A 20,283-nucleotide genomic window follows, 5' to 3' on the forward strand; every position below is an offset into this window, starting at 1 on the left:
ACTCTTCAAAATATACAACAAGACGCGCTTTACCCTACGTACATGATTTTCGCCTCATATTGAAGATTGTAAACCTGCACAAAATGAACTTATTACCATTCAGCACAAGTGGTACATCTTGAATCAAACAATTTCTTCCTTTACCTTAACCTCATAACCATTTTCCCCCAAAATTTCCACCACAAAGTTCGCAACCTTATTGCCTTATTGCACCTTTAAGCGAATTCAAAACTTTAAAATTTGTTGAGGGCAAACTTTAATATTAAAAAAGTATCGCCCAGCTGGGTGCGGTATATCGAAAGAAAAGCAGGTCCCGGTAAAGAACTCTACCTCAGCGCAACCGTACCAACCTTGTGGACAGTGTGGATGAAAGCAATACACCAACACACACCAACACACTGTGGGACTCCCCACCGACTTGGAACGGCGCCCGTTAGAAGCGTGATAAACTTCATTTTTCAAACGTTTCAAAAGAAAGAACGCCTCTCTTCTCACGCCTTTCCCGACCCTCTCTGCCAACACAGCCGTTTTCCGTTTTGCTTTCATTTATTCAATACATTTTCTCGGGGGTTTCCATCCACTTTCCCGGGATCGGGTGGAAGTGTTGTGAAAGGGGGGAAAAGAGGGGAGAGGGGGAAGCCACGGTAGTCAAGACAGTCCAATAAACAATGTTCCAATATTATTGCACACGCTCGGAATGATGCGCCGAGGCTGGGTGAAGAAGACACGGGAAGAGAGAGAGAGAGAGAGTGCAGGAAGGCTTACAGCTTCCGAGTCAAGTGGCCACCGGTCCCGCGCGAAGGTAATCACCGGTGCACTGATTACCGGTCGGTCGGTCGGTGGTCACCTTCCAACGGTAGCGCGTGTCGTCGAACGAATCAATCGAAGACGCGAGACGCGAGCTGTCGAAGACGATCCTCAAAGCTTGCGGACGCTTGCTCGGAAGTGCTGCAAGTTCGCGTGAATGAACCGGTGGACACACACAAGGAGGACAGCAGGAGGACGAGCACGAAGGCACGAAATGGAGCATAATACTGCCACCGCAGGATATTACCAGCGCGCAGCGTCGTCTTGCGCCGTCATCTTTCTCGAGTTCATTCGTTTATTCCTGTGCACACCAGGGGGGCGCCAAGGGGCAACGGAGAACGCACACGGAGTGACGGCAAAGCATCCTTCTTTCTTCTCCTCTTCAACGGCTACGAGCGCGAAACTTCAAAAGCTTCCGCAGCGCAACGTGACACGATGAAAGCGAAACCCCCGGCGCGAGCGCACCGTCCGGCGTGCATCATTTAATGAAATGAATGGGGAAGTAGGGTGTCGGAGGGGAGGCAGAAGAAGATAACTCCCCCCCCCCCCCCCCCCCGCACAGCAAGCAGCACACACACACACACACACAACGGGAAAAGGGAATGAGAAGCGGAGAACGCATTCAGCATAATGCTGCTACCGATGTTGCAAAAGATGAAAAGAAGCGAGCTGTTGGTGCATCATATAAAAAGGCTGGTGCGAAAATACCCGCAGCTACCCGAGGGGCCCCTCGGGCGTGTGTGCGAGAGACGGAGAGAGAGAGAGAGAGAGAGAGAGCGAGGGGTGCAACGTGAAATGGAAACCCGTTATTTGGTCGGTTTGTGTCGCGCAAAGCGGGCCAAAAGGGATGGATGGCAGGAAGAGATGTTACTCGCACGCGCGTCCTTCAACCGAAACCGCCCACGGGCCGCACACCACATTTCTGCACATTCGCACAGGCACAGAAAACACAAGCCAAATGATTAAAGCAAAAACAGCTAGTGGAAGAGAGAAGAAGGAGAGAGAAGGAGAGAGAGAACACTCAAAAGAATGGAAAAACGAGCGCTAGAGCTGTGGAGTATCTTGATGAGACCTTGCTCTCTCCAAAGACTGCAAAAATCCTTACTTTCCTAGGGGCAATTAACGGTTGGTCACTACTGTGCCCGCTCTTTCTTCGCCTCCTCTACCTGTCTTGAAAACTGGGCTGAAATGAAAATGACTATTCTACAGCACAAAAAAAAAAAACAAAAGCTTTCTTTCCTTCGGGCGATAGAACAAAACGCGCTTTACATTTCATTTTTAATAATAATAATAATATGTGCATTTATTTGCTGACTTTGCTGTGCGCAGTAAAGGGTGCGCCAGTACTTACACAAGAGATTTCGCGGGGTTTGGGGGGCGGGAAAGGGAGGGGTGTATTATTACGTGTATGAGCTATATTTACATTAATTTACACTCTGCTGCTAAAAAGCCCATATCTCCTGCCGGGTACTGGATGGGGGCGCGTACGACTTATTTGTGTAGATTATGGGTGACACTCACTTGTTCTTGTGAGAGATTATGCTAAAATACACACACACATACAGTCACAGTCACACACACACAGTACAAAACCACGTGTATATGTTGTTTAATGGTATACAAAACTTATGCGCATTAATAGTATACAATGAAATCGATTTTGACGGCATTTAGGATTCCGAATCCGTTTCCCTTTTGCATCTCTTCTACTAACATTACTTTCCTTTCTTTCTCTTTTTTTTTGTTGTTGCGAAAAACATAAGCGAGCTTTTAAACCTAGAACCCCGAAGCTGCTGCGTTCACACCTTCTTTGTGTGTTTCTTTTGCGAATAAGAATATGCCCAATATAGGGAGAGAGAGAGAGAGAGTGAAATGGATGACTTGCATTCGTCATAAATAATCATATAATTCCTCCGGCTACCTGCTCTAAATGCGCCCGGAATGGCCGGTCAACAATGAATCGTAAAACACAACAAGGCTTCTTCTTGCTGCAACAAGAAGAAGAAGAAGAAGAAGAAGAAGAAGAAGAAGCAAAAGCAAGGTTAAATGCCATTCTTCCCCTTCAAGGACGATTATTGATACAGTTCACTCCTATAGATCAGGGTTCTGTTTCTTTTGGAAACTTATTTCGTTACATACTTTTTATAACATTGAGTAATAAATATTGTTAAAATAATAATATTAATAAAAATGCAACTAAAATCGTAACAAAGAAGGGCGGCCTACCTCTTACCGGCTATGGCTTATTGCTAAGCAAAAAAAAGCATATTACTTCATTGATTGTTTTGCGTTCCCTCGCGTTCCTGATACGTTTCGTGTTTGTTTTTTTTTTACAATTCAATTCGATTATCTCTGCTATACGTTTGTGTAGGTTTTGCGTTTTCGTACTTCATTTTGCTTAAATTAAACACTTAATAGTTCACACTTTTCCACTGTCCTTCGCAATGCTTATGTTACATTTTTTTTCTTTTGCTGCTGCTATTTCTTCTTATTGCTACTATTTCTTTTCCTTGTGCCTTTTCGTACGCGATAAAGGCGACCGCTTTTGACCTTTCTTCTACTGCGGTGTTTCTCGTGTATGAATTGCTATAGGCCACTCTAGGCGCCGCGAGATATGATTTAGTGACACAAGGCGCACGCACGCTTCGTTGCAGCAGTTTCTACTAACATAGCTCTTTACCGAACGTAGACACATAGAACGGCACAGCGATAAAATTCGCGCAGCACTATAACACGAGCGACTTTTTAAAGGAATATTAAGGAAGGACGCGTGCTGAAACGAAAAGTACTGGCTTACACATAGGAAAACATCGACCTAGTGTCGAGATGGAGCAAGAGAGCTATTAGCTTTGTCCTTTTTTTTTCAGGGCAACAAACAGGTATGTGTCTCCTTAACATTGCTATTATTTACAGTGCCTGTTTTGTTTTAGCTTCAAAATTTCAAAAAAAAAAAGTAAAATATTGCCCAAACTATAGACTACAGACACATCGCGCGCAGGTAGGTGGGTGTGAAAGGCTTTAAAGTGTAAGGGTGGTAATCAACATTCACAGTGTAACACACACATTTAACAACGACAACTATGCATTCTTATACATCTTAAAAGCTTACTTCTAACAGTTGTTTTTTGGGGGTGACAATTCCACTGGGAATTGATCCTCCTGATCGTTTCTCTTTCGCACATGTGCGAAATACAACACACGCCTCTTCTCGTTTCATCCAAGTGTCCTTTGAAAGGCTTCGTTGTGTGTGTCTGTTACTATAGAAACAAACACACACCCCTGTAAACTGGCACTGTAGCCCGATGGCTGTAGAGCAGCTTGTCTGTTTGATGATGTGTGCACGAAAGGAGGAAGAAAATGAGCCAGCAAAGCCGCCCCATTTGCTTCCCACCTGCCCTGGCACTGCGCGGAAACCCGCATCATCCACAAGCACTCTACAGCTCGATCAGCACCACTCAGGAGGAGTTGCGTGAGGCCGGATTTGGACCACCGCCCCCAATACCGCCCCGCGGACCGTTCAGTCCACCACCTCCTCCTGAACCTCTTGCCCCGCTACCTCCCCCACCGCCACCCTGCTGGCCGGGCGGGATGGCAGTGACGGTGAGCGAGTTCTGCGACACGGCACCACGCGCCGCTCCCATCGGCGACGCCGTAATGGTGACCGAGTCCGAGCCGAGACCGCGCGAGCCCATGCCCGTGGCGCCCGGCTGATGGTGCGCGAACTGCTGCAGCAGGTACGGGAAGGGCAGATTGTTGAAGCACTGGCGGGCAAAGTTTTCGCTCAGTATCTGCGTGAGGGCGGCGTGCTGCTGCTGGTGCGGCGTGCCGAACAGCGGCCGCGAAGGCGGCGCTGAGGAGGAAACGGGCCCTTGCGGGTGTAGCGTGATGTAGTCGGAGTAGTTGCTGCCGAGCAGCTTCGAGCCGGCACCACCAGCGGCGGTACTGGGCGATGCCGCCACGGGTGACGTTTTGACCGGCACGAGCGAGGTCGAGTTGCTGGTGGGGACGATCTTGCGCCGCGGCACGGTGGCGGAGGTGAGCGTGGTGGAGGAGGTGGGCGGTTTCTTCGACGGTGTGGTACCACCGCTGGCCGCAGCCGCCGCTATGGCCGACTTCATCTGGATGTCAAACATCGGGCCCATGCTGGCCATGGAGGGCAGTTGGGAGGGCGGCGTCTTCGATTTCGGCTGCTGGTAGCCGCTGGTGGCGGTCGGGGAGCGCTGGATCGGTGGCGACATTGCCATCCGCCCGTTGGCGAACGATTGCAGCTGCGAGGAGGAGGGTTTCGGTGCGATCGGCACGATCGACTTGGAGCTGGCGGATGACGTCGGCGGTGGCATCGCGCGGGAAGACGCTCCCGAGGGCGGCGACGGGGCCGACTTTGGCCCGCTGGCAGCAGCCCCCTTCGGAATTAAATCAACTTCCCGATAGTTGTTCAGCTTGAGCGTTCCGTTCTCGTTCACGGTCGCGTTCGGCAGCTTAAACTTGTTACCGTTGTTCATCGCGGGAAAGCTGCCCGAGCCTCCACCCTTCGGTGTGCTGGGACGCGACACCGGTGGCATGCTGGGGGGCGGCTTTGATGACGTTTTCGCCGACGACGAAGGTGCAGGTTTGTCGATCAAATCGATAATTTTGCGCTGCAGCGCATCAGCTGGGCGGTTGGCGGGCGCTGGCGCCGCCGAGGACACACTCGTTTTGGGCGGCGCACTGGCCGCCACACTGTAGGTCGGTGCCGGAATGCTCGGTGAGCTCGATTTGCGTGGCATCGGCGATCCGGACAAAGTGGCCGGCGAGCCGGCGGCAGCCGCCCCCTTTCCCGGTGGCGTCCGGCGGCCCGGCTTCGACGCCGTCGTAGTTGTGCTGCTGGTCGGCAACGGCAGCGGCAGCTTCACCTCCGTAATCGGCACCTCCGGCAGGGCCCGTATCTCGATGAAGTTGTTCTTCAGCTGCTTGTTGACGTTCTTGATGCGGGCCGCATCGTCGTCGTCGGTCGCCAGCGTCACCGACAGCCCGTCCGGTATGCCCGACGGGAACTTGTCGGCCGGATTGGGGGCGGCCGACAGTAGGGCCGGCTGCTTCTCCGGCGGCTGTTGCTTTTTGTCGTCCGCGGTGGGACTGAGCGCTGAGGCGGGTCGCTTGTTGCCGGACGCGTTGGGAGTCGTCGTCGCCGCAGCCGGTCGGTCTTGCGGGGGCGAAGGCGATGAGGCTGGGATGGTGCTGGTGATGGAGCCGGGCGGCGAGGTGCTGCCCGTCCTGCGATCGTTCAGCATGTTCTGCAGGTGGCTGTTGTAGGCGAGCGGGTTCGCGTACTTGAACTGCTTGGAGGAGAAGTTCAGGTTCGGGCTGTACTGGGGCGAGTCGGGCGAGTAGCTCGGCGAGCTGGACGAGTAGGAGGGGATGGGCGTGCGGGACCCGGCCGCGGCCGCCTTGCTGTTTAGCAGCGCGTAGTTCAGATAGTTCACCGGGCGTGCCTTCGTCCCCTGGCCTGCTTGGGCCGAGCCGGAAGATTTTGTGGCATTGCCAGTGGGCGCCGCCGCTGCGGATGCGGACGGCTTGGGGGCGGCTTTCGGTCCCGGTACGGCAAAACTGGCGCCCGTCGCTTCCGTCGTCGTGTTGGGCTTCGGCGGCTGCTGCTGCTGTTCTGGCACTGGTTGAGGTCCGTACACCTTCTGGTTCTTCTTTAGATCCTCCGGCCGCAGCTTGCTGATCTCGGTGTCCCGCGGCACAGTTACGGGCGGGGCACTGCTCTGTGGTGGTGGAATGTTGATCGACGGGTTGCTCTGGGCACGCTTCAGCTCGAGCCCCTTCTGCTGCCTGTTGGCACCGGCCGCCACACTGTGGGTGGTCGCGTTCGAGGCCTGTTGCTGTTGGGAACCATTGCTGAGGGGCTGTTGGGCGGGCGGGCTGGCACTCTTTACACCGGCAGTTCCGGCAGCGGAGGTCGGCAGTTTGGTCGGTGCCGTCGGCTTGCGGATGTGCGTTTGCGGGACCTGAGGAACGGCTGGTTTCGGGGCGGTGGTGAGCGCCGGTCGGATCGGGACGGGCGCCGGTTTCTGCGGGACGGGGGCTGGTAGTACCTGCTGGGAGGGTTTCACCGCCGGGATGTTGTTGGCCGACACGATCGGGGGCGGCGGCGGCGGTGGAGGTGTTTTGAACACGAATGGCCGCGGCGAGTCACGCTTGGGCGAGGGGTCTTTCGCTTTGGTCGGCGCAGAAGCAGAGGGCAGCGGTGGTGACGGTTGGCCTGACGCTGCCGCTGCTGTCGTTGTTGGTGGCTTCGGTTTGAGAAAGATCGGCGGCACGATGTGTTCCGATGGGGAGCGAATGTTCTCTGCCACCGTTTTCTCCACGATCGCCTTGATCTCGTCGTTGGAGAGCTTTGGCTTCTTGGGACCGGAACGGGGCACACCACCGCCCGAGGACGCGTCCTTTGCCTTGCGCTTGGTCGTCGTGCCCGTGCCGTTGGAGGCTGGTGGTGACGTGTTATTCGTTGGAGCAGCCACCGGTGGGACACTGGGGGTGGAAGTGGGGGACTTCTTTCCAGCCGGCGCAACACTTTCCACCGCAGCCGGGGGTGTCGTCGTCGTCGCAGTAGTGGCGGCAGACGTTTTCGAAGGAGACGACGACTGTTCCGACGACCTTATCGGGGTCAGCTGGAACGAGTTCAGGAACTGGGACTTCTCGTCGGCAAACTTCTGCTTTGGGGAGGGCGGTGTCGGTGGAGATGGCGGCAGCGGAGGCGGGGAAGGCGTCATGCTTTTCTCCGACTTGCGCGGCATGCCAAACTTCAGCGTCGCCGTCGCCATCTCGGGGCTGCGCTGGTCGATCTTCAGCACAATCGGATGGTGGTGGTGGTGGTGCTGCTGCTGCTGCTGCTTGCCGTCCTCGGGGCTGCTCTTCTTTATCTTTAGCTTGCAGTAGGCAGGCGACGAACCCGACGCGCTGCTGTTCGAACCGTTCTTGGCGCTGTGCAGTCGCTTCGAGTCGGAGCGCTCGGGCTCGGGCACCGCCGACGACTGGGTAGGGCCGGCGCTCAGCTCCACCTTGTAGGGGACGAGGGCCAGCTGCTGATGCTGGTGGTGCTTGGCGCTGCTCTTGCCGCTCTTGCTCTTGCTGCCGACCAGCCCGGTATCCTTCATCTGCTCGATCTTGAACTTGAGCTCGCGCGAGTTCTCCTCCATCTGCTGCAGCGTTGCAAGCGCGTCCTTGCGCTTGCGCTTCGACTTTTCCGACTTGTGGGACGACGACGATTTGGCACCTTCGCTTCCCGGCGAGCTGGCGGAGGAAGAGGACGACGACGACGAAGACGACGAATGGGTACTCGGTTCGTCCGGCTGTGGGCTCTGCAGGATGCTCACGTACGTGTTCTTGTTCAGCCCAATCTTGAGCTTGATTGATTCGTTCTTGCGCGGTTGCGTCGGGGTGGCGGGCGATTCTGGCGCGGGCGTCACTTGCGCTGCCGTCGGCGGTTTGGGCGCATCGGCGCGGGGAGTAGTGTTGGCGATGGTGTTGCTACTGCTACTGCTACTGCTACTGCTATTGCTGTCACTTTCGTTCGATGTCGCCTCCGATACGATCCGATCGAGCCGCACCCGATTCTCCTTATCGTCCTCCTCGTCCACGGACGGTCGCTGCGCTGGCAGGGCAGTGACCAGACTAGGCGAACGGCGCAGCGCTACCTCGGGCAGCTCCACCGGGTTCGATTCCGTCGTGCGAATGCGATAGTAATACTTCATCGGTGCATCCTGCGAGCGCAAACAGAAAGGGGGACAAGAAGGAAACGAAAAACGGTTGGCAAAATGATGACATTTTCACATTGAAAAGGGACAAAAGGATATTAAACAAAAATGAACACAAGAACAAAAAATGAAAACACTTACCCGCTTCCAGGTGTAGATGTACGCCACGTCCATCAGCGTGTAGTAGTCGGGCAGGATGATCGTCTTCACCTTGTACATAATCTCCACGCAGAACTGGCGCTCCGAGATGCCGTACTTGTAGATGATAAACTTCTTCAGCAGCGCGATCGAAAACACCGCCGGGCAGAGCAGATACTTGGCCTTCAGCAGCTCCTCGTTGTCTTCCGCCAGCTCCCTGCACAACGACAAAACGAAGAGAGAGAGATACGTTAAGGACATTCTCTTAATATAATTGTTGGCGAATTTGTGGACAATTTTCTCCCGCCCGCCAAAGCAGAACTTTCAGACCAGTTGGTAAGCAGAGATGCTATTTCTAATTTCCTTCCTCTCTCACTCTCTCTCTCGGCTTCTTCCCTCTGAGCTTCCTCAACTACTAAGAAGGAAGCTGGCGGTATAAATTATCGTTGGCAATAATTTTCGCGTTTTCCAGACATTCCTTTGGATGATATGCTTTTGGAGGTGCTTCGGCGGGATGCGGTAAGATGTCTGGGGAGAGCATCGGCGAGCCGCTTTAAGCAAGCAAAACCTCGGGACGGGAATTTTGCACGTACTACCTCCTACTCCGTCCCCATCCAAACACATCCCTTTCTCTCTACACACACACGGGTGAGAAAATTTTCTGTAAATGTTCATGCCGGGAAAGGTTTATCTTCGTTGGAAGAAGGTTTCCTGAAGGCGGGAAGCAACAACCGAACCGAGGGGGACGTCGGAGGTGGCTAATAGTTATTGTCGGTATAGTCCGCCCTCCTCCTGGTCGGTGGTCCCAGCTCCCAGCCTCGGAGCTCGGAGTGATTCATTGGTATTTACCGAACGTGAAGAGGAAACTCAAATTAAGGAAAATACCGTGTTGAAGACACGTCCAGCGCGTCTAGCGTCCGCCAGGGCGTGTGTCTGGTGGGAGTCTTTGGGGAGGAACGTCTGCCACACTACAAAGAACAACACAACCAAGCGATCAACGGACCAAGGCAGCTCGAGACAGAGCCACAGAGAGAGCGTCGTCGTGTGAATTCTTCTTCCCAAGCAAAACGACCCCAAGGAAATGGCAGCTAACGAGAGCTTCCAGAATCATTTGGTCCGATAAGGAAACCCACACACACCCGCCGTAAGCGAAAAGGGAAAGGAAAATGGGTTTTGATTGTCTGTGTTTGTCTGTGATGTCTTTTCTAGTGGTGGGAGTTCGGAATCGGACCTACCCGATTCCGTGTTCAGCGGATTCAGGTTCCGATTACGGAGTCGATTTCGGATTCGATTCTGGAGCCGATTCCGGCGCCAATTCCGAAGCCGATTCTGGAGCCTATTCCGGAATTGACTTCAGAGCCGATTCCAGAGTTGACTCCAGAGCCGATTCCGAAGTTGACTCCGAAGCCGATTCCGAAGTTGACTCCGGAGCCGATTCCGAAGTTGAATCCGGAGCTGATTCCCGAGTCGGTTCTGGAATCGATTCCGTGATCAGAATCGGCTCAGGAATCGGAATTGACCTGGGAATCGCAATTACTACAATTGAATCGCCCCGATAACGGAATCATAATGAACTCCAGAATTAGAATTAGCTCCGGAATGTGAATTAGTTCTTGAATTCCAAACAATACGTAGTATGATTGAACCCAAACGTCTATTTTTATGACGAAGCCGAAACTGACTCCGTTTGAATCCGATTCTAATTTAGGAGCCAATTTCGATTCCAGAACCGATTCCAGAACCGATTTCGATTCCGGAACCGATTCTGATTCCGGAGCCGATTCTGGAGCCGATTCCGATTCTGGAGACGATTCCGGAACCAATTCCAGAGTTGATTCCAATTCTGGAGCCGATTCCGGAATCGATTCCGAAAACTGATTCCGGACCTACTATCCGGAATCGATTCCAGAAAACTGCGGACCTAGCCAGAATCGATTCCAACAAAAACTTAATTTTTCCCATCACTAGTCCTTTCCTTACCAACTGAGGAGGGTGGTTTCAACACCGCTCAAATTGTGCTCTAAAATATCGATTCGAAATTCCGTGTGTTGAAAATTGAACAGGGAGAAAGGGAAGCGATACAAAGTCTTCAAAAATCATCGGTAACGTTACATCCGCCGCTGATCATGCAAGCTCAATTGCGAGAGACGTAATCAAAATAATCAAACAATCCGACCACCACCAAGGGCGTGTTGTTAGGGTGACGCGCGAGGAATCGTTTCTTTCTTTCCAGTTTTTTCCAATATTTTTTTTTGCCTCCAATTGACAATCCCTCATGAATTATTCGACATCTTTATCATTTTGCTGAAGAAGCAGGAGAATGTTTGTCGTCGCTCCCAAACTGTTCCAACCAAAAACAAGCGAAGAAGAGCAGACGACCCTGCTGCACACTACAGTGGGCGAATTAAATAAACAATTAAATCACCCACCGCAACAACAACAGACAAAAACCCTCCGTAAGCGTATCTTTTTCCATCTTTTTCTCCTTCTTGCGGGGGTGTATCAAAGATCAGGGATCCGTAGATTATATTTTGATACAGCAACGAGGGAGAGAGCGAGCGATGGATCCTAAAATCATAAATAGATCCTTTCTTGCTACATCAGCTCACTACTCCGCGCCAGATGGAGGACACGTACGAAAATCAAAACACTCACACACGTACGACGTAGAAATGCTATTCCTCAGTCCCGCCAGAATGCAATTATCTCCTCTCCTCCGCACAAGGAAGGAGACATTGGAAGCCAAAACCCACGAAAGCGGAACGGCGTGCGACAACAAGACGCGGTAATGATGCTCCGTCTCTCTCCTCGGGTTGCACAAACACAAAAATTAATGAGATGAAAATTGATTCTCAAGCTGTTTTGACGATCTTGCCGCTTCCCTTCCTTGGGGGGATTTTGCTTGCTTGTCTGTATGTATGTGTGTATCACAATATCGACGGTTGCATGCACAGCATCCAGAGCAAAGGCAAAAGGGCATGAAAGTTTGGTGGCGCTGAGGGCACTTACTTTTCCGCGTACTCGAGCGATAGTGAGATCTTCTCGTTCGGGCTGAAGATGAGATACTCGGTGTCCTCGCCGCGCTGCTCCGGCGTCGCGACGGTGGCCATTTCCGGGTGCAGCCGGTAGAAGGCACGCCGCCGGCGCAGCTCATTTTCGTACAGCCGCGGCACCAGCTTGTACACGATCGCCTGCAGCGTTGCATCCGGTCTGAAAGTAGAGAGAGAGCGGGAAGAAAGGAAGATGAAAAAACACAGTTAAATGAGACTGGTGAAAACTGTCGTTGGGTGGGTGTTAAGAAGCGAGAGGAGGAGGAGGAGGAGGACATTTTCAATCTCAGCGAGGGTGATGACGCGTGATGCGGTTGACACACGGACGGATGAAGATGATGATTTTGGTCGTCTTTGAAAGCGTTTGTGGAATGTCTCGCAAGAAGGAGCTCTGCTCTGATCGTGGCTTTGGCATTGGAATGAAATGGAAACGAATTTATCCCGACGCTTCCAACACACACACAAAAACACAGCGCACCAAAGAGAGATAAATGAGACCGACGCTACACACCTTTCGGGGTTTCGGGAATAGCTTCCCCGTCAGCTTATTTCGGGAAGGCGAAATACGGAAGGAACGAAATTAAGAAGTTTTTCCAACCCATTTCCAAACACTACACACTTCGCCCCACCGTTGCTTCCAGTCCACTATCCCAGGAGAAGTAGAGGAACAGGGAAAAAAGGGAACCGAACTGACCAGAAACTAACATGACCTGGGATTGAATGGAAGGCGAAAGCCCCAAACCCACAGCTCTGTAAACGTCGTGGTTCTTCGTCCACAGTGCAAACATGGTGCAAAAAGAAGAAGGAAAAAAGAGCAAAAGAAGTCATCCGGACAGACACTGCCAAACGATTTTGGGCAGAAACAAGACCGAGAGAGAGAGGGAGCGCTCCTGCAAAACCCAAAGAAACTAATTACAGTAGTGGAATAATGAGACAGTGGGGAGCACTAAAAACCATCCGAACGTCAACAATCTCCTTCACTAGGGGACAGAAAGGGTGGCCAACTAGCAGGAGGTGCAGAGCGAAAGTGTTGCGTTCCGGTTGGAAGGATTTGGCTTTTTTCGCTCTCGCTTCTTACTTTCTTACTGCCACCAAGGAAAGGTCGTCGTCGTGATTGCATTTAGGAAGCAAGCCAGCAAGCGCCGTCAGGATAAAGCATCTTCTCTTCCACAAACACACTCCCCAGACAGGCACAGAGGAGCGCCGAAAATTGCAAACCCACATTAAAACAGACCTCATAAACAGCGGGTTTCATGTCCCTGCAGTACAACTTTCGGACAAATTAAATAGGACTTCGCTCGCGTTGGACTGCAGAAAAGATGCGCCAAAGGGCGCTTTTTGCTTCAAGGCGAAGGACTTCAAAGACACACAGGGCAGGGCAGGGCAGGATTGTATTCCGGTGTCGGGGTTTGAGTTTTAAGTCGAAAAGTTTGAATCATTTGCGTAAAAAAAAGAAAAGCCGACAGTAAGCAGGAACGGGAGGGGGAAATTGTTTAATTTTGAAGCAAAATTAGAATGATCGCTGTAAAATAAGATAAGCACAAAATTAGGATACTTGCAGCTGCAATTTGCAGAAGGTAAGAGCAGATCCCAGGATAGTATCATTTCCGAATTGTACATTTTAATTGGCTTTTAAATTTGATTTTACCATTCAAATTCAAGCGTAAAGCCATCAGACTAATAAATCACTGCTGTCTGTGCTGTTTTATGATATGCTACATAGAGACAAAAAATGAGTAAACCCCTTTTGCAACAGTAAAACGACTGATGCAGGGTTTGTCGATACATGAGCTGCGCTATCTATCGCCCACGAAGTGCATTATTGCTAATGATATGCACTCGTACTGCCCTAAAATAAGTTTTTACCCCATCGAATATGAGTTTTGACACGTCCCAAGAGGATTGCAAAACAACAGCGCAAAACATGAATATATGATCACGTGCTATTGTTGAGATTTCGACCACAAAAACAGAAATGGGGAAAAAATAAATATTTTACAAAAGTTGACATTTGGTAAATTAACTCAAAAAACTTCATCTTTCTGTCTTCTAAAAATAGTTATGTATACTTATAACTATGCAAACGTTTCATTAAACTAAACTAAAACGGAAAGTAAATGAACCAGTTTAGAGGAGACTTTCAAGCATACACAATGTAGTAAATGAGTCGATTTAGTAGTTGAACGGTAAATTGAAGTAAAACATGACTCTTCTTCTTCAAATTTATCATAAAAACTTGCTTCAAAATACGTAAATGAAATCAGAAGGTGTCAAAAATGTACTGCAAACATATGTTAGGACGGCTACAATTCCTTAAATTTATGTAAAATAAAGCAAAAAGCATAAAATTATCAAAAATAACTAACATTGTAAAGTGACCCAGTAAACCCTGTATAAGACTACACCCTACAAAGAACACACAAAAAATGCACGGTTATTGCTTATTTCCCATCCCCAGGGCGCACACACAGTCGGATGGTTCAATTAAAAATTTATCCACGTAACGTCAAAACGCAATCATACGCATCATCGTTGTCGGCCCGGCGGCATGGCCCTGGGAAGGGAATGTTAGAACACTCATCCATCATCGCACCACCCTACTACAACCACCCCCGCGATACAGCATAAACGGCGACCAGCAGCAGCAACATACTGGCCATGTTCCCCGGGAGCGACGAGATCGAGAGAGCGCTGGCGGCTTCTTTTGTGCGTTCATTTCTAAAAACCCCCCCATCCAGCGCGAGGCTTTTGAATGGAGAAAACGTACGGAAAATTCGGCACGGATTTCCCTATCATTGTCATTGTCAGTGGGACTCATCCCAACCAGTGCAGACGACAGCCGTGCAGCCAGTGGAAATAGAAGAAATTTATCGGCCTCAAAGCTCTCGCTGGGATGGGCGAGATGAGATTGTGTCATCTCGCGTAGTAGTTGCAAGCATCACAATAGGTAGAGAGAAGAGTAAGCTTTCTTTGAGCACAGGACCGACCTTTTGCGACAAATGATGACGCTCTGCTGGATGGATGACCTGGCTGCGCGCGGATTCACGTATGCAATCCATTCATTTACTGACTCAAGGGAGGACACGACGCTGGCGCCCAAACATGGTCGTCGTGGTCGTCTTTCGCTGATCAGCGATTTATTTCGCGGCGCGATGGATGGGTTTCGGGAGCTTCTGACACACATGATGATGGGTTTTGTGGAACACACTCACACACACACACACACGGAATGTGTCCGTCGGCAGTAGCATCACACCCATTTGGAGGAGGACAAATTTCACCCCCGGGACAACCAAGCTCCAAACGATCACCACACGACCATACCATGTTGGTTGCTCTCTTGTTTTCCTTGTTTTTAATTTTCATTTTCGCGATAAGGACCTACCGTTCCATTCGTTTTGGATACACCGAAACTCCCGATGGCCACCTCATCCACACGTCCAATTATGATCGCAAGGTTTGCCCGCTCGCTCCAAAAACCGGTTCTTCGAGGGGGATGGTTTTTGTTCCTTTTCTGTGCCCTCTGGACCCGACGAAAAAAAAAACCGTCGCCCATCGGGGTGCGGTCGAGGTGTCAGAAGGTGTAAAGAGGCGTCTCACACTCATAACCTTCTGTCCGGGGGTCTCGTCCGGTAAGGTTGGGATGGAATTTATGGCGCTCGCACACACGAAGAGCACGCGAAAACCCGATGACACAAACGGTTGGCGTCGTTGGTTGGTTCCTGTTCGTTTCTTTTTTTTTTTTTGGGAACAGAGACATGCTGCGAGGATATACAGTGATAACAACAGTGGAGATGAGGTTGGGATAAAAGGTTACGATGCCCTGTGTGTGTGTGTTTGTGTCCATGGTTGGTGATATAAAACTGAACCATTCAGCTCCAAAGACTCCACACGCTCCACAGTACAGTGAATTCTGAGCTTAGAGAGCTTCACTAGGAGAAGACCTTGTCCGTCGTTGTTGGATATCATCGAGAGCAGTTCTTTTTTATGCTCTGCACTAACTCTACGTCTAAACCTCTGCCATAAAATGGTTCTTTAAAAATGATAATTACACACACAAAAAAAAGGAAACTTGCAGGAACAAAGAGAAGACTCTAGGCCACAGCGCGGCGCTCTGGTGTAAGTCTGGGTAAGTCTCGCACGGGATGAAGCGCTTTCTTTTATCACGAATTTGTCCCATCCGGGTGGAAAATATTAATCTAAAGCAGCAGTAGCAGTAGAAACAGAAGCACCACTGCAACTAACCATCTAACCATTCTGGGGAAGACCGCTACTAACTTCCCTGACGGTAGCAGCGCACAGCAGGGAGTAGTAGACACAGACGGGACACACTCCACAAGTCCCCAACTGCCACAGAAGACTACCGTGACATAAAGCGATCTGTCTCCCGACAATTAGCCGTTGCGTCTGGGAGTGGTTGCGAGCTGAGGAGATGAAAAGTGGGTTTCGCAAGCATTGAAAGAGAACGGAGGAGAACACAAAAAAAAACTTACAACAAAAAATGCAGAATGATGAATCGCATGATGTACAAACCACAGTGAGGAGTTAGTCTATGCTCTCCTCTCTTCTCATCACTTACCAAAAGGGATAAGAATGGGGAACTGTTATTGTTTTACGAAATGTTTCAAACCTCCCCTCGCTGTCATTGTGTGACCACGCTTTTTAAGCCCGTTTCGCTTAAAATTTGCATAGAAATGGGTTGTGTTGTGGGGGACGCATAGCACACATAATAAAGCACCACCGTCCAACGCTGGGATGGGATATAATTTTCTATTTTCCTTTCTAATGAACTTTAATGCGACGCGTAACAAAGGACGGGAGGGATTAAGTTTAATAGCAACAACATGCCAGCATCATATCTTTCGCTTTTTTGTGTGTGTTCTTTTTCAGAGATGTATTTAAAACATTTTACTTCTTGACATCCTTGTTGTAATCCACATGCCAGCCACGTGCGTTACACAAGCGCCAGTAAAGCGCCTTACATGACCTCAAAATCCAGGCTTTTCGTTCAAAAAAAGTAAATCCTTTTCGTTTGCTGTTTTTGGAAGAAGAGTAATAAAACCTTACTCGAACAGGATATAAATTCCAATCTCCAACGCACCCGTCTGAGAAAGGCTTGATATGATGGGGAGGTCAGCCCAATTAAAAATGACCAGGATCAAGCCGTTTCATTTTTATGACCACACACGCCAAGTATGGGAAAGGATGAGGAGTCACGAATTTCTTGCACCAACACTCTCATCTCCTTTATTACCCTTATGTGAGGATATTTTTGTTCAAGGAGTTTTTTTTCTTTTATTTTTATTTAGCGGGAGTCAGACATTAAGAGTCAAATAACAACGATACTCCACACACACACCCCCACAGAAACACACCACAAGTCATAAATCTGACGTATGTTTAATCCGTTCTTTTTCGTGTGTTTTGATTAGTGATGGGTGAAGTTGAGCAAAAATCCGGAGTTGACTCCGATCCGACTCTGAAAATTTCTGAACCTACTCTGGAAGGTTGGTCCGCCCAGCATTATCCGGAGCCGTCCAGAATCGCCCGGAGTCGTCCGGAGTCATCCGGAGTAGCCTGGAGTCGTCCAGAGTTGCAGTCATACGCAGTCGTCCGGAGACGGCCTGAATTGGAGTTGACCGGAGTTGGAGTTGACCGGAGTTGGAGTCGTCCGGAGTTGGAGTTGACCAGAGTTGGAGTTGTCCGGATTTGGAGTCGTCCGGAGTTGGAGTCGTCTGGAGTTGGAGTCATCCGGAGTTGGAGTCGCCCGAAGATCGTCCAGAGTCGTCCAGAGTCATCCAGTGTCATCCAGAGTCATCAAGAGTCATCCAGAGACATCCAGAGTCATCCAGAGTCATTCAGAGTTATCCAGAGTCATCCAGAGTCATCCAGTGTCATCCAGAGTCATTCAGAGTCATTTAGAGTCATCCAGAATCATCCAGAGGCGCCAGGAGTCACCCAGAGTCGGAGCGGAACTAGTGGTTCCGATTTTGTCGTAGTCTGTATCCGAGTCCCAATAGTCGAAGTTTAATTGGAGTCGTCGGTACGCTCCAGAGAGCCACACCGCTAATTCCGATGCTCTCAAATCATGCAAATATTCAATATAAAAAAGCGATAGCAGTAAAACCCAACGTTGTTGGAGCGACTCTGGATTTACAACCAGTCACCGGTTAAGATCATCAACGATCGACGCATACATGCTTTAACCGCACAGTAAACCCCTTGCTGAGCGTGCGAGCACAAGCGAATCTCAAGCCACATGATGTGTTATTATGACCAAAACATGCCCATAAACACGTATACCGAAATTCCCTCCCCACCGTCAGCTCTGCGAGATCAAGTGATCGGTTATGATGAGCGGATTTGTATGCCTGTGCGTGTTTTGTATTCCTTTCTGCGAGGGTTGCGGTATGCCTACAGTCACAGAAATAGAACATAGAACGATGCTGCTGTCTAGGAGAGCGGAAATCGAATCCAAACACAAACCCCTAACCATATGGAGCAGCACAGAGCGCTGTGTTGGGTTGTGGTAAGCGTTTCGAGTGCTCCAAGTGTCTTGCAGCCGGTCACCGTCAAGCTTCATGATCTTTCTTTTTTGTGAACCAAAAGGCACCAGAGGGTATGGGTTTCGCACTAAAACCCTCTCCTTAAGCTGCCGCCCTTTTCCCCCCAGCAAACGGCACCAACAGAGAGAACACCATCCGTGCACAATCCGTTCGTCGGCCAGCGGAAGGACGCAGGCAGAGGGTTGAGTTTTATTGATTTTTTGTCTGCAACCTACGCCGGGCCGGGGAGGTCTCGTCGGTCAGCCGGACGACGGTTGTTGGCTGTTGTCTCTAGACTAAGCAGGAGAAAGCGAGCGCGCCTGTACTCGGTGCAGCAGCGCGCACAGCCAGTTTAACCATAAAATGCAATTGTGCATTGTGCACACCAGCGTACCACCTTTCCGAAGAGGTTTTTTTTCTCCTGACAATCCCTAACTCCTTTCCGAACACAGAGAGAGAGAGAAGGAGGGAGAGTCACACACTAACAAAACATTCCCAAAATAGTTCTCGTCGCTGGTGGACGGGTCGGTCGCGTTTTGGGAAGGAATTCGCGAAAAGGGACGGGAGACGCAGCGAAAGATTGAGAATCGGGAGGTCACACCGTAAGAGAGCGCGAGAGTGTGAGTGGAGGCAGGCGTAGATAGGCAAACTGCACAAATAAAACATTGAGAAGAAAAAAAAAACAACAAGTGCACACAGGAAGCGGGAGACTCCGGCTCCGACGATTCGTTTTTGCAAGCGCACAAACCGTGTGTTTTATGCCCGGCCCGGAATGGGGACGTCTCTTTTGGGTAGGGAAGGATGGGGGCATTTTTCGTTGTTGTTGTGTGTTTTTTTTTTTATTGTTGTTTCCCAATCGCATCCCCAAAAAGAGAGAGCGAGTAAAGGGAGGGAGAGAGTTGAAGAGAAGGAGATTTGGATTTTCGATTTCATTTCCCCCGCGCGTCGGTTTCTAGGGGGATTGTGAATGAAATCCAATAGAGAGCCCAGTGTGGGCGGGACGTTAAAGGGCGTTGGAGGCAGAAACTCGAACCTCTCGGACAAGAGAGATGAAGGTAATCCGCAAAATGTCGATGGGCGAGTTGCTATGGCGCGCGCGCGGGAGGGTTTTTGGAGAAGAGACAGAATCGGAATCGTATTGCGGGCGCAATTGAAACATGATTATGCTCTCTGGACTCTGTGCCACAGTGCCTCCGATACTGATGGCTATTACCCCTTCTCACGGCAGCAGCAGCAGCATCACACTGCAAAACTTCCTCCGGGTTCTTCATGTCTCCTGTCCTTGGGTCCGCCCGTGTGACGACGATTGGTGAAAGAGCATCATCCGTATTTCGTTTCGGTATTTTCGATGTTATTTTTTCCGTTTTGCCCTGAACCCCTTCTCCCCACAGAGTGCACCTTGTGTTTATGTCTCTGTGTGTCTGTGTGTGTTTGGCCGCATCCGATCCGGATGGATGTGCGATTTCCGATGCGATTAAAGTGCACGGTGGAACACAAGCGACGAAAGCGGCTGGCTGCGACAAAGGGAGCGCGCGCGCGCACGCCTTTCAATGAAACCGGATAAAACCGGACAAACTGGAGGCCTCCGGGGCGCGACACACACACACACACACACACACACACACACACACACACACACACACTCGTTGAACCCACCACCCGACAAACACGGTGTCCAAAAAAGCAGGCACTCTCCTCCTCGCACGCTGGAGTCTATTGGCAGGACTCGCTCAACCAATCAGCTCTTCCAGTCCTTCCGCCCCGTTCCATCCCTGCACGGGACCCCAAAGCATCGTGTTGTTCTCCACCTCCACATCAGCAGCAGGCAGGCAGCACGGGATGAAATTTAAGGACGAATCAGTAGTCGCATTTTTTACTATTTTTCTGTTGGCCTGTTTTAAATATAATCTTGTGTTTTGAGTTTTGCTTTCGCTGTGGAGGACACACACACACAAAAATGAAGAAAAATAACCCAAAAATAACCGGGCGGTCTCTGTCTGCCGC

At 50.5% G+C, this 20,283-nt stretch overlaps 1 protein-coding gene across 1 annotated transcript in view; it reads right to left on the minus strand.

Moving 5' to 3' along the window:
* Positions 1 to 3,316: 3,316 nt before the first annotated feature.
* LOC121591924 (polycomb group protein Psc) overlaps positions 3,317 to 20,283 on the minus strand; it is a 32,442-nt gene continuing 15,475 nt past the window's right edge. The window contains exons 3-5 of the mRNA XM_041913013.1: positions 11,694 to 11,894; positions 8,688 to 8,901; positions 3,317 to 8,552 (exon numbers count right to left, since the gene is read on the minus strand). Coding sequence (XP_041768947.1) covers positions 4,263 to 8,552; positions 8,688 to 8,901; positions 11,694 to 11,894 — 4,705 coding nt within the window. The 3' untranslated portion in view covers positions 3,317 to 4,262. The remainder of the gene's footprint in view (positions 8,553 to 8,687; positions 8,902 to 11,693; positions 11,895 to 20,283) is intronic.

This window comes from Anopheles merus, chromosome 2L (assembly GCF_017562075.2).
Source record: "Anopheles merus strain MAF chromosome 2L, AmerM5.1, whole genome shotgun sequence".
Taxonomy (NCBI): Eukaryota; Metazoa; Arthropoda; class Insecta; order Diptera; family Culicidae; genus Anopheles; species Anopheles merus.